The sequence below is a fragment of the Rhincodon typus genome, chromosome 12 (assembly GCF_021869965.1).
Source record: "Rhincodon typus isolate 14 chromosome 12, sRhiTyp1.1, whole genome shotgun sequence".
In the NCBI taxonomy this organism is placed as follows: domain Eukaryota; kingdom Metazoa; phylum Chordata; class Chondrichthyes; order Orectolobiformes; family Rhincodontidae; genus Rhincodon; species Rhincodon typus.
Genome location: NC_063343.1, coordinates 13,388,096 through 13,403,266, shown reverse-complemented (window position 1 = coordinate 13,403,266; position 15,171 = coordinate 13,388,096). Strand labels below are relative to the sequence as shown.

The 15,171-nt window shown below is 41.0% G+C and overlaps 1 protein-coding gene across 1 annotated transcript in view; it reads left to right on the top strand.

Annotated features, from left to right (window-relative positions):
• Positions 1-15,171, top strand: part of LOC109934887 (ran-binding protein 17-like) — a 557,500-nt gene that overhangs the window by 416,199 nt on the left and 126,130 nt on the right. The window contains exon 12 of the mRNA XM_048603939.1: positions 2,502-2,668. Within this exon, the coding sequence (XP_048459896.1) occupies positions 2,502-2,668 (167 nt within the window). The remainder of the gene's footprint in view (positions 1-2,501; positions 2,669-15,171) is intronic.

Here is a 15,171-nt window from a genome sequence, read left to right as displayed (position 1 = left end):
TTGCTTTTGCCGGAATAGAGGGAAGGATCCAGCCCAGTGGTTAGGTAGACTTTGATATGTTGGGAATGTTTGAATCAATCGGCTGTGCAGTATAATCAAGACGTTCACATCAGAAAGTGTCTGCGTATTGTGATAGAGGATGAACCAGAATGTTTATATCTGTGTTGGATGATCTGCTGTTTTAATGGAATAAAGATGTTATGCAATTAAATTGCAATGTGTGATTCAAATATCACCAGGTCTGTCCACTTAGAATGATTGAGTTAAATTATGTGTTTACTAAATGGAATTCCTGCAATTTTTTCGGTGCTTTGGAAGTCACCTGTTCACTTGTCTGTGAAAGCTATTAATCAGTGACCTTGATTATTCTTTGCATTTGTAGATCAGTTGCCTTTATTTAATATGCATGTATATATTCTTTTACAAAGACCTGTTCAATGTTCCTCCTTTACTATGTTGAAAGCTAAACAGTGATGCAATATTGGGAGTTCACCTAGAATTATAAGGTCATAAGATATGGAAGTAGATGTTGGACCATTGATTTCAAACAGGGGAAATTCCTTGGTTGACTTCTAAGTACAGTGGAAGAACTGTGGAAACACCCATAAAATTGACAAGCACTGTTTATGCCATTTTTCAATGGATCTTACAGCAACATTATAGCAGACATGGAAGAACCATTGGTGTTTAATAATAATACCAGAAGGGATGATAAGAATACCAGCTCTGGGCTGAGGGGAAAGCTAAACTTGATGCAACTAGAAGTGAAATTTGAGAGATATTGACCCGTTGGAGGATTACTGGTATCTGTCAGGAAGAAAAGAGATGACAAGATCTGGGAGCAATGAGGAGAGAGGAATTGGCAGCACCAAGACAAGGGGAGAACAGTGGTCTGACAAAACTGAGGGGAGAATAAAGGTCTGACAGCAGGTGAGAACATATGCTAACACTGATTTAATTGGAAATATTTAATGGCAGAATACCAATATTCTGATAATGGCCTACAAGAAAGTAGTACTCCCTTCCTGATGTGTTGCAATGCTCCCTGTAACAAACATAGTTCCAATGCACCTCTGTATAATTCAATCTGAACAAGTCAGCTCTGCCTGACACATGGAAAAGATACCAAGCATTTTGCAGTCCATTCTCAGAGGCTTATTTTACACAAATTCCTCCAATGCTTCCCCACCTAAATTCCCACTTTCCATCTAGGAAAGACCAGTAATTACAAACCACCCATTAAAGTGTGAGGAAAAAGACCCAAATCAGGAGCATCCGATTGCTCCTTGCCCAACTTAACCCAGCGACCAGGAACAAACTGCGAAGTCCTTACACCTGTGTTCCTCTTAGTGTACCACATAGCATTGCTATTCTGTGAATTCTAAACCATGACCCATGGGCTAAAGCCCGAGCTATTCAACCTTGCAATCCCTAGTCCTTGATGCTATAGTATAGTGAGAAGCACCAAAGGAGCACTGAAGTATACCGATTGGAGTATGATAATCATGAGAAGGAAAGTGAAGGGTTCTCGGCTGAGAGTGAGATCTATGAGAGGAAGAATGAAGAGCATTGGGATGAAAGTGAAGAGTGCTAGAACAAGAATGAAGACGGCAAGAATAATTGTGATGAGTATGAGAGGAAGACTGAAGAATGAGGAGGACAGTGACTAGCATCAGGACGAGAGTAAAGAACGTCAGTGGATGAATAAGGAGCACTGGAATTAGAGTGAAGACCAGTTGTAGAAAAAGGAACAGTGATGAATATTAGAAAAATAGTGAGAAGGACCAGCAGATGAAAAGATTAAATGCCATATAATGGGGAGCACTTGCAGATACAAGCATGGGATAGGCTACTATAATTGAGATGAAGAATAATTGTCTACTGCTCCAAGGATCCCAGTTCTTATTGGTGTGCAAAATCTTTTTATTAGTGTAGAAGGATTGAGAAATAGATTGAAAATGTTCTGTTTTAATAAGAACAATAAAAGTCCAAAACCTTTTGGTATTTATTAATGATAGATTGTTTTAATTGAATTTATTATCTGACAGTGAGCGTCAATAGTGGTTTATTCACCTGTGTTCTTGAATTTGGGGTTCTGCATTGTCATTGTTAATGTGACTTGGAGCTACATGGTAAATAGCTGAAGTTTATTATAGGAAATGCCTTGGATACTGAGCTTTAATGTTCCACACTACTGCACCACGATTGCCATGTGGTGATTGCTTCCCAAACTCTATGCATGAAGTTTATGATCCCAGTGAACATGCTGAACCCATCAGCATTTGTGGGATCAGTGCGAGTGTACCTCATTATCATGCTGCAATTCCATAGCACCTACAGCACCAATCTGCTTATTACTGTGTCCCATGCACCTTATCTCCCAAAAGTCTCTCCCCAACCCTAGACATTGTCCTATTCATCCCCCTAGAAGGACAGCTGATCAGCAAAAAAGGGTATTACAGTCCCTCAATTTTTCTGATTGTCTTGCTGTTTTCCTGCAGATATGGAGATCTCATCTGCTTGCTGTGCGAGTTTGGATTATGTCGTCACATACCTCTTCAAACAGCTGGCAAAAAGTAACAAAAAATCTCTGAGAATGAGACAGGTGGCACAAGAAGGGGAACGATTGCTATGCACCATGCAGCAGAACCCTGAGATTCTACAACAGGTAACTGGTATTTATGAAAACTGCTGAATCAGGTAACAGAGAAATTCCAGCATCATATGAGTCTTTGACATCAAATAACATAGGTTGCCATTTTACCCTATGTGTTTATAACACCAATTAAACTTTATTACGCTAATGTCTATTGATGATCATCCCTGCTATTGAAGACATTTGCCATCTGAGAATACTTGTTCAGTCACCTTTCACTCTCCCTATATTTCAGTGATGCTTAATAACTGTGATTAATTTATTTTTATATTGATACATCTAAAGTACCTCCAGTAAGATAAAAGATAAGATAAATCAGAACTCATTGAATACGTAACACCAGACTTAGGATTTACAAAACTCTGAATTCTTGGAAGAAAGGATCACTGAGAAATGGGGAGGCAATGGCTGGAATGGAATTATCACTAAACTATTAATCTAGAAGCCCAACTAATGTTCTGGGGACCTAGGTTCAAAATTGAATTCAGTAAAAGTCTGGATTTAAGAATCTAATGGTGACCACAGAACAGGAAAAACCCTGATTCACTAATGTCTGCCATCCTTACTTGGTCTTGCTTGGTCTCCCACTCTACCAATAGCATCAAACCAGGGTATCAACCCTGGTTCAATGGAAAGTGCAGGAGAGCATGCCAAGATCACCACTAGGCATACCTAAAAATGAGATGTCAACCTGGTGAGGCTATAAAACTGGACTACTACTGCATGCCAACAACAGAAGCAGCAAGTGACAAACAGAGCTAAGTGATTTTACAACCGACAGATCAGATCTAAGCTCTGCAGTCCTGCCACATCCAGTCATGAATGGTGGTGGACAATTAAATAACTCAATGGAGGAGGCGGCTGAACAAATATCCCCATCCTCAATGAAGGAAAAACCTAGCACATCGGTGCAAAAAATAAGGCAGAAGTATTTGCAAAAATCTTTAGCCAGATGTGCTGAGTGGATCATCCATCTTTACCTCCTTCAGTCATCCCCAGCATCACAGATGTCAGTCCTCAACCAATTTGATTCACTTCTAGTGATCTCAAGAAACACAGGATACTGTATAAAGGCTATGGACCCTGACAACATTCTGGCAATAGTACTGAGGACTTGTGCTCCAGAACATGCCACATTTTTAACCAAGCTGTTCCAGTACAGCTAAAACACTGGCATCCACCTGACAATGTGGAAAATTGCCCAGGTATGTCCTGTACACAAAAAGTAGGACAAATCCAACTTGGCCAATTAGTGCCCCTTCAGCCCACTTTTGATCATCAGTAAAGTAATGGAAGATGTGATTAATGGTGCTATCAAGCAGTATCTGCTCAACAGTATCCTGCTCACTGACGTCCAGTTTGGGTTCTGCTAGGGCCAATCAGCTCCTCACCTCATTATAGCTTTGGTTCAAACATGGCTGAATTTAAGTGGTGAAGTTAAAATGACAGCCCTTGACATCAGGGCCACGTTTGACCAAGTGTAGCATCAAATAACTTTAGCAAACTGGAATCATTGGGAATGGAGGTGGGGCAGGGTGCGGAGAACTCACCGCTGGTTGGAGTCATTCTTGGTACATCAGATGATGGTTGTGGTTGTTGGAGGTCAGTCATCTCAGCTTCAGGGCATCTTTGCAGGTGTTCCTCAGGATAGTGTCCTCGGTCTAACCATCTTCAGCTACTTCATCAATGACCTTGACTCCATCATAAGGTCAAAAGTGAGATGTTCCCTGATGATGGCACAATATTCAGCAGCATTCATGACTCCTTGGATATTGAAACAGTCCATATTCAAATGCAGCAAGACCAGGACAATATCCAGGCTTGGTCTGAAAAGTGGCAAGTAAAATTCACGCTACACAAATGCCAGGCAATAACTGTCTCCAGTTAGAGACAATTTAACCACCGCCCCACGATATTCAGTGGTGTCACTATAATTGAATGCTCCACTATCAATATCCTGGGGTTACCATTGACCAGAAACTCAACTGGATTCACAATATAAATACAGTGGTTACAAGAGCAGGTCAGAGGCTAGGAATATTGCAGCAAGTCACTCTCTTCCTGACTGTCCAAAACCTGTCCACCACCTACAAGGCTCAAGTCAGGAGTGTGATGGAATACTTGCCTGGATGGGTGCGGCCTGAACAATACTCAAGAAACTTGACAGCATTCAGAGCAAAGCAGCCTGCTTATTTGGCACCACACCAAAAAGCATCTTCTCCCTCCATCACTGACAGTCGGTAGCAGCAGTGAGTTATTTTACAACATGCATTGCAGAAATTTACCAAAGATCCTCAGACAGCATATTCCAAACTCACGACCACTTCCATCCAGAAATACAAGGTCAGCAGCTACACAGGAACATGATGACCTGCAAGTTCCCGTCCAAGCCACTCATCATCCTGACTTGGAAATATATCCCTGTTCCTTCATTGTCACTGAGTCAAAATCTAGGGATTCCCTACTTAACAGCATGTGGATCTACTTATAACACAGGACTGCAGCAGATCGAGAAGGCAGCTGTCCACACCTTCTCAAGGGCAACACTAAGAATGGGCAATAAATGCTGGCTCAGCAAATGGTGCCCATGTCCCGCACGTGAATTTTTAAAATTCTGTATTTTTGAGTCCTAGCAAGAAATTAGTTGCAGTATGAAATGGTTCAATGTGGTACGCTTCCAATACAGACACAATGCAGGAAAGAGGAAGAATTTGGAGGACAGTATGCTTGAAACTTGATAGAAACAAAGAAGGATGTTCACAGAAGCACAAAACAAAATAACATTGACGGAATAGAAGGACATGATGTCATTGTGGAAAATTGAGGATTGACGTAGGAGAAGGATTGTCTACTCCCATATGTATTTCAGTGGTACACTTGTGTAATTTGATTTGATTTGATTTATTATTGTCACATGTACCAAGATACAGTGAAAAGTATTGTTTTGCGTGCTATCCAGACAAATCATACTTTACATAAGAACATCAGGATAATAGAACAGAATGCAGAATATAGTGTTACAGCTACAGAGAAGGTGCAGAGAAAGATCAACTTTAATATATGAGAGGTCAGTTCAAACGTCTGATAACAGTGGGGAAGAAGTTGTTCTTGAATCTGTTTGTACATGTTTTCAAACTTTTGTATCTCATTTTCCCAATGGAAGAGTGTGGAAGAGAGTATAACCGGTTGGGAGGGGTCTTTGATTATGTTGGCTGCTTTCCTGAGGCAGCGGGACGTATAGATGAAGTCCATGTGTGGAAGGCTGGATTGCATGATGGACTGGGCTGCATTCACAACTCTCTAATTTCTGGTGGTCCTGGGCAGAGCAGTTGCCATTCCAAAGGCAATGCTAACAATGGGGACTAAATGCTGGCTCAGCAAACGGCGCCAATGTTACACAAGTGAATTTTTAAAATTCTGTGATGCATCCAGATAGGACACTTTCTGTGGTGCATCTATAAAATTGATAAGTGTCATTGTGGACATGCCAAATTTCCTTAGTCTTCTGAGGAAGTAGAGACAGTGGTGTGCTTTCTTGACTTGTAGCATTGACGTGGATGGACCAGGACAGATTGTTGGTAATACTTAATCCTAGGAACTTAAAGCTCGCGACCATCTGCACCTCAGCACCATTGATACAGACACTCTGCTTCATGAAGTCGATAACCAGCTCCTTTGATTTGCTGACATTGAGGGAGAGATTGTTGTCTTTACACCATGCCATTAAGCTCTCTATATCTTTCCTGTACTCTGTCTTGTTGATGTTTAAGATCCCATCCATTACAGTGGTGTAATCAGCAAACTTGTAAATGGAGTTAAGGTAGAATTTGGCCACATAGTTGTGAATGTATAAGGAGTATAGGAAAGGGCTAAGTACGCAGCCTTGCAGGGAGCAGTGTTGAGGATTATCGTGGAGGAGGTGTTGCCGCCTATCCTTACTGATTGCGGTCTGTAGGTCAGGAAGTCAAGGATGCAGTTGCAGCATGAAGAGCAGAGTCCTAGGTCTCTAGGTTTGGAGATGAGCTTACTTGTAATTATGCTGTTAAAGGCTGAGCAAAAGTCAATAAATAAGAGTCTGACATGGGTGTCCTTGTTAACTAGATGTTCCAGGGATGAGTGAAGGCCAGGGAGATGGCATTTGCCATGGACCTGTTGCAACAGTAGGCTAATTGCAGTGGATCATGGCTATGTGGGAGGCTGGAGTTGATGTGTGACATTACTAACCTCACACGGCACTTTATAATGGTCGATGTCAGAATCACTAGGTAGTAATCATTAAGGCACGCCACCTGATTTTTCTTTGGCAAGGGGATGATAGTAAGCAGGTGGGAACCTCAGATCAGAGTAAGGAGAGATTAAAGATGTCTGAAAATATTCCCAAACTCTGGTCCATACAGAATCTGAATGCACAGTCAGGACTCCATCTGGGCCAGCTGCTTTCTGTGAATTCACTCTCAAGAAGGCCAATCTGATGTTTGTGGCGGTGACTGTGGGTACAGGTGCACCTGAGGCTATCGAGACAGGTGACATCATTTCACTGACCTTCTGTTCAAATTGAACATAGAATGCATTGAAGTGATCGGGGAGGAATGCATTGTTGCCAGCGATTCTACTCGACTTCACTTTGTAGCGTGTTATATCGTATAAGCCTTGTACTTGGCAGCTATGAGTTCACATACCATCATGACAGAAGAGGGGAGTTTAAATCTTTAAATATAAATCAAAAATACAAAGCTAATTTCAGTAATCATGGTTCTCAGGAAACTGGGTTGTTATTAAAAACCCACCTTTTATCAGACATTTTTGCACAGTCTGATGTATATACATCTCCAGACTGACAACAATAACATGGGTTAATTTTTGACCATCCTCTGAAGTAGTTCAGAAGTCACTCAATTATATTGAACCACTGCAAAAGAATTGAATATGCATAAAATCAAATGGACCATCTGGCATCGACTGTGGCATCAGAAAGAACAAGGACAGACTCTTACCAATCGACCCTGCAAACACCTCCTCCTTAACACCCAGAGACTTGTGCTAAATTTGGGAGAGTTGTCTCCCACACAGGTCAAGCAACATCCTGACACTCTTACTCATCAGATATTATGCTACTGCCATCCCACCAGCAGCATTCTTTGGTATGTCCTGTCCTGTTGACAGGATAAACCTACCAATTGTTGTACATATTGGTGTACAATTGGGAAGGAGGGATCTTTGGACTCCTGAACATTGTCACCCAGATGTCTCATGGCATCAGATCAAACATTGGCATGGAGATCTTCTGCTGCTCACCATCTCAACTTCAGCTAATGAACGACTTAGAAGAGACATTGAGAGTAGTTGAGGCAGAAATCTCCAGAATGTTGTCAAAGTCAGTACAAGGAATAGAAGTTACCTGGCTGGCAAAGGAATAACGAAACAGGGCGTCAAGAGTAGAGAAGTAGCTTTGGACTGGTTCAAGGAGAATTAATTGTCTACTGAAGGAACTGAATAAATTTTAACAATGACGTGTCATTGTTGAGCATGCTCTATGGGAGATCTTTTCTGTAGTTCTGTACTATAAATAGCCTTCTGAATTGTGTTTAGATCATATTGCTTCTAGTTTGTTAAAGTCATAAAACTTGAAATTTTTTGTGATACTTCCATTCAAACACTGGAAATTTTAAAGGTTATCAGTCTCTACAGTGAGGATGCTGCTGGCCATCAGCAGCAGCAGAATTGTATTCAACCACAATCCATAACCTCATCCATTGCTGTACCATCACCATCAAACCAAAAGACCAACTTCAGTTCAATGAAGAGTGCAGAATGACTGGAGTATCACTAGGCATACATAAACTGAGATATCAATCTAGGGTGAAGCTACAGTAAAGGACTACATGCATGCTATATACAGAGCAATGCATTGCCACAAACAGCAGATCAAATCTAAACTCTGAAGTCTTGCCACATCTAGCCATGAATGGTGTTGGCCAATTTAATAATGAACAGGAGTTATGGGAACCAAAAATGTGAGCGTAAAAGTCAAGGGTGAAACATTTGCAACCATTTTCAGCCTAAAGTGCCAAGTGGATGAGCCTTCTCAGCCTCCTTCTTCGGTCTCAGATGCCAATTCTCAGTCAATTTGATTCACTCTACTTGATGTGAAGAAATAACTTAAGACCCCAAATGCAACAACAGTCCTATCCCCATTTCGGCTGTAGTCCTGAAGACTTATACTAGAACAACTGGTTCCTGATCTAAGGTTTTCCAGTAAATCTGCAATACCTGTATCTGCCCGACAATGAGGAAAATTGCCCTTCATAGAAACCCCACAGTGTGGAAACACGGCATTCAGCCCAAAAGTACACACAGACCTTCTGAAGAGCTATCTACACAGACCCATCCCTACATTTCCCATAGCTAATGTATCTAACCTACACATCCCTGAACACTATGGACAATTTAGCATGGCCAATCCACCTAACTTACATATCTTTGCCCTGTTATGTCTCTTCCACATAAAGCAGGAAGAATTCAGCGCAATCTATTATTGCCCAAGCAGTCCAGCCACATGTTTAAGATGTTTGAGTTCCAACTGTAAAATCAAATTTTCTTTGCCCAATGCAAGGAAGGCACTCAAATGAGAAGAGGACAAAGGAAGTATTTCAAAGACTCGCTGAAGGCTTCCTTCAAGAATTGCAACAGTGGAATTCAAGCAAGATAAATGTAAGGTGGTGCACTTGGGAAAGACAAACAATATAAGGGGATACACAATGAATGGTAGAACCCTGGGAAGCACTGAGGATCAGAGGATATTAGTGTGCAATGCATCCTTAAGGTATCAGGACAGGTGATTAAGAAGGCATGTGGGATACTTGCTTTTTTAGTCAAGAGCAGGGTGTTATGCTGGAACTGTACAAACATTGGTTAGAGCACAGCTTGAGTATAAGTATTGTGTACAGTTCTGGAATCCACATAGGAGGGATGTGATAGCACTGGAAATGGTGCAGAGGAGATTTACCAGATGTTGCCTGGGCTGGAGAGTTTCAGTTATGAAGAGAAATTGGACAGACTGGGGTTGCTTTCCTTCGAGCAGAGGAGGTTGAGAGGGAACATGATTGAGATGTATAAAATTGTGAGGGGTGTAAATAGGACAGACAGGAAGAAACTTCTCCCCTTGATGGAGGAATTAATGACCAGGGGCCACTGATGTGCATTAAGGGGTAGAAGATCTAGAGGAGATGTAGGGAAAACATTTTCACCCAGAGGATGATGAGGATCTGGAACTCACTGCCTGTAAGGGTGTGGAGGCAGAAACACTCAACATTTAGGAAGTATTTAGACATGCATTTGTGATGCCAAGCATACAAGACTATGAGCCAAGTGTTGGAAAATATGTTTAGAATAGTTAGGTGCTTGTTTTTGACTAGTATGAGTGTGATGGGCCTAAGGGCCTTCTTCTGTGCTGCAGATCTCTATGACTCTACAACATAGATAATGTTGAGTCATAGAGTAATACAGCATGGAAACGGGCCCTTCGACCCCAACTGATCCATGCTGACCATGGTGCCCACTCAGCTAGTTCCAATTGCCTACATTTGGTCCATATCCCTCTAAACCCTTCCCATCCATGTACCTATCCAAATTTTTTAAAATGTTGCTATTGTACCTGCCTCAACCACTTTCTCTGGCAGCCTATTCCATATGTGCACCATTCTCTGCATGAAGAAGTTGCCCCTCTGGTCCTTCTTAAATCTATCTCCTCCCTCTAGTTTTCAATTCCACATCCCTGGGAAAAAGACTAAATGCATTCATCCTATTAATGCCCCTCATGATTTTATACACCTGAATATGGTCATCCCTCATTCTCCTACATTTCAAGGAGAAAAGTCTTATCCTGGCCAACTTCTCCTTATACTTCAGGCCTACTAGTCCTGGCAACATCCTCATAAATCTTCTTTGCACACTTTCCAATTTAACTATGTCTTTCCTATAACAGGGTGGAAAAAACTGTACACAATACTCCAAGTCCACCCTTACAAATGACTTATACAACTGTAACATAACATCCCAACTCCTATACCCAGTGCCTCGACCAATGAAGGCTAGCATGCTAAATGCCTTCTTCACTGCCCTGTCCACCAGTGATGCCACTTTCAACGAATAATGTACTTATATCCTAGGTCCCTCTGTTCCACAACACTCTTCAAGACCTTGCTATTTACTTTGGTTTGACTTTCCAAAATGCAAACCTCACACTTATCTGTATTGAATTGTATTTGCCAATCCTCAGCCCACTTCCCCATCTGATCAAGTTCCCTTTGTAATTTTTAACAAACTTCTTCCCTATCAACGATACCTCCTAATTTTGTATCATCTGAAAACTTACTAATCATGCCTGGTACATTCACATCCAGATCATAGAGCTGTACAGCATGGAAACAGACCCTTCGGTCCAATTTATCCATGCCAACCAGATATCCTAAATTAATCTAGTCCCATTTGCCAGTATTTGGCCCATATCCCTCTAAACCCTTCCCATTCATATACTCATCCAGATGCCTTTTAAATGTTGTAATTGTATCAGCCTCCACCACTTCCTTTGGCAGCTCATTCCATATACGCACCACCCTCTGCATTAAAAAGTTGCTCCTTAGGTCCCTTTTAAATCTTTCCCTTCTTACCTTAAATGTATCCCTCTACTTTCGGACTCCTGCATCCCGTGGAAAAGTCCTTGTCTATTTACCCCATCCATGCCCATTATGATTTTATAAACTTCTACAAGGTCACCCCTGAGCCTCCAGTGCTCTAGGGAAAATAGCCCCAGCCTAATTAGCCTCTCCCTATAGCTCAAACACTTCAACCCTGGCAATATCCTTGCAAATCTTCTCTGAACCCTTTCAAGTTTTACAACATCTTTCCTATAGCAGGGAGACCAGAATTGCACACAGTATTCCAAAAGTGGCCTACCAATGTCCTGTACAGGCACAATATGATCTCCCAACTCCTATACTCAATACACTGAACTTGCAGGCAGAAGAGGAAGGTCTAATGGTAATGGTCCACATCAATACCAATGATACAGGCAGAACTAGGAGGGTCCCAGCACTGACCCCTAGCACAATACTTGTCACAGGCCTCCAGTCTGAGAAACAAACTTTAAGCATCACCCTCTTTAAGCATCATCCTACCATTGAGCCAATTTTGAATCCAATTAGCTAGCTTTTCATGGATCCCATGCGACCTAACTTGCATGACTAGCCCGCTGTGCAGGACTTTGTCAAAGGCCTTACTAAAGTCTATATCAACAACATTCACTGCCCTGCCCTCATCCATCCTCTTGGTTACCTCTTTGAAAAACTCTAAAAGATTTTTCAGACATCAAACGTTTCCTTTGTCCTCTTCTAATTCGAATGCCTTCCTTGAACTGGGCAAGGAAAATTTGTTTTCTCAGTTGGAATTCAGACATCTTAAGCATGTGGCTGGACTGCTTGGGCAATAATAAGTTGCCCTGGATTTTTCCTGCTTTATGTGGAAGGGACATAACAGAGTAATTCTCCATATTGTTGAAGGGGTATTGGTATTGTAGATTTACTGGAATACCTTAGATAAAGGAACCGCTAGTTCTGGCACAAGTCTCCAGGATGGCTGGAATGAGGATAGGTCTGTTATCGCGTTTGGGGTCTTAAATTATTTCTTCACTTCAAGTGGAGTGGATCAAAGTGGCTGAGACTTGGCATCTGTGATGCTGGAGACCGAAGGAAGAGGTCGAGATGCCTCACCCACAGTGGGAGACTCTCGTTTCAAAGACACTGACTTGGAAGAAGCTCCTATATGAAGGGACACAATTCTTTGAGAACACCCATTGCAAAAAGAAGTACGCAAGAGAAAGGAATGCCAGCAATCTCTGGGCCAAGAACCAATTCCACCTTCCAGAAACACCTGCCAAATGTGTGATTGGAGAGGTAGCCATAGGATTCGGCTCATCTGCCACACAAAGACCCATGGAACCCATGACCAGTGTCACAGAATTTTCTAAGTTGCAAGACAATCTCAATAGTAAGTGATGCCGATGATGCCTCTCAAACATCAGCAAAGCATTGAAAACTATTATCAATAATGATATCCAAGACTACCAATACGGAATGGCATTGTACTGTGCGTGGCTGACATCACCTGGAGATTGTTACAACCAGTCCCTAAGTGAGGTTCCCCAATTTGTTACATTTCGAAATGGGATACTCCAAATCGTCAAGGTCCTGAATAGGGAATGATGAACTGATTCTCTTTTCTTATTCGTTACTCACCCCTGCTTTAGTTGGTCATAACAAGGTTAATTCAGAAAGAATCCCTTCTCTTAAGGATACCTTTATCCCAGACCAAATCAATTCATGTTTTAAAAAAGTTTAAACAGGATATCTTGAGTTAATAAATAAATGTTTATAAGTTACTCAACTCAAGACAAAATAAACTTGCAACACATAAACACACAGATTAAGATTAAGAAGCGAGTCCAAAAGAATTTAAAAAGATATGTGAAGTGTAGATAGTAGAACATTACAGCTGTTACAGTGTATCCTACCAATAGAGCTGATGTTGGTAGTAGGACAGTTGATATCAAGATTCATGGCTTTGCAGATTGTTAGAAATTCTGTCCTGTTTCCTTTTGACAATGGCTGACTGGCAGCACCTAGAGTGAGAGAGTTTTTTTTTCTTTTATTGACAATAGACAGGTGTTTAATGGCTATCCTGAAACTGTAACCTTAATTGCATATTAGCCTGTCATGTCACTAACACACACAGATCAGCAGTTGCAGTTATTTTTAACTGTATTTTTGTATGTCCTTCACAGCGTAAAACTTAAATGTCTGCAAAAGATAGTTTCCTGCTGAGGGGAGGTGGGACAGTCAGCCTCTCATTATCTTTTCCCTGTTAGCCTTTCTGTTTGAAATTCCCTGACTTTGTAGAGGTGTGACATTCCATGAATTCACACAGGATTCTCACATGCAGTCATTGAATTTACATCCTCAAAATTATTTATTATGACTCCTATACTCGTATTATTTGCAAATTTGGATAATGCACCCTTTAGCTGAACCTGTATCCAAATAGTTGAGACACATTTTGAATGACAGTGGTCACAGAATAGTACCCTGGAGGGTATAATTTTCCATTACTGTTCTTAACTTCTACTTTCTGATTCCTGTCTTCCAACTAGTTTTTAATCTAATCTCTCCCTAATACCATAGTTGCCATACACTTCACTGCAATTGGTGGGGTATTTTTCCAGGGATTTTCTTGTTTTCTTTGTTTTGTCTCTCCTAGGAGATAGTATTTCTGGCGAGGTAGGTAGTTAGTAGAAGAGGCAGGTGCTGGCCTGCTGCATTTATTTATAAGGAACAGAGTTCCAAGTAGCAACATGTTCTAGGAGCAAATTATACAGGCAGTAGGAATAGTTAAAATTTTGGTGCTTATGTCCAACTGCTCATATGTTCCACATGTAGACATGGGCACCTACTTAAAGCCCATCTAACTACTGTAGTAGAGATCATTTAGTCGACTGAGAGTCTGGCCATATGTCTGAAATGTTGTAAAGGGTACCCTAAAAGAATATTAAGGGCCAGAGCTCACCACTGTGTGGTTTTAAAGCTTCATGGTCATTACTAGCGTTTTCCTTGAAATCAATAGGACTCACCAAAATGAGTAATTCCAGCAAACAAATTCCTAATTTTAAATCCATTTTATTTTGAGATATTGCAAAAGGAGGTTTAATGTATTAAATTGTAATTGATCACTTTTTATTTTCAATATCTTGTCATTATTGGTCTGCATGTTGGCAGATCAGAACCAACATTCATTTTCTTAATACTAGCTATAAATTGTCATGGGTTTCGTGGGATTTCTGTTAGAAGGAAACTTCACATTGAGAAAGAAATCACTTCTATCCAAACTGTGTTTTTAGCTTATCTGGGTAATGCACTCAAGTGCAGACAATTTCAGTGAAACACTGGAACTGCGAACCACAGCAGTTACACCAGTGGGGAGACAGGTTCATGTTTTTGGTTGGAGCTGCTTTGCTGGAAATATTCAGACGAAAGGTCAATTATGTGAAGAAATGAAAAGTCTTGCAATTGTGAAACTTCACACTAAGGAAACCCATCATGATGACTAAGCAATTTCACTGTTTTGCATGTTGCTGGACATGAACTTAGCACTTTTTCTTTTACTGATTTCAGATTTCCGGTTGTCTTAGTTTCCCTCTGTTTACAGGTTAATCCATAGCTCAACCGAGAATTTAAGTGAGCTAATTCCTCCCTGTTTAAGCCTACATAAAAGCACGATGCTTTTGTATGTTAAGTTCCAAAGGATAAATTCCCTTCCAATCATATTTTACATAGCAATTCAAACAACAGCTCTCTCCTACTATTCCTTAGCGTTAAAACATACACAGGATTCTTTTATAGATAACAAGGTGTAGAGCTGGATGAACACAGCAGGCCAAGCAGCATCAGAGGAGCAGGAAGGCTGAC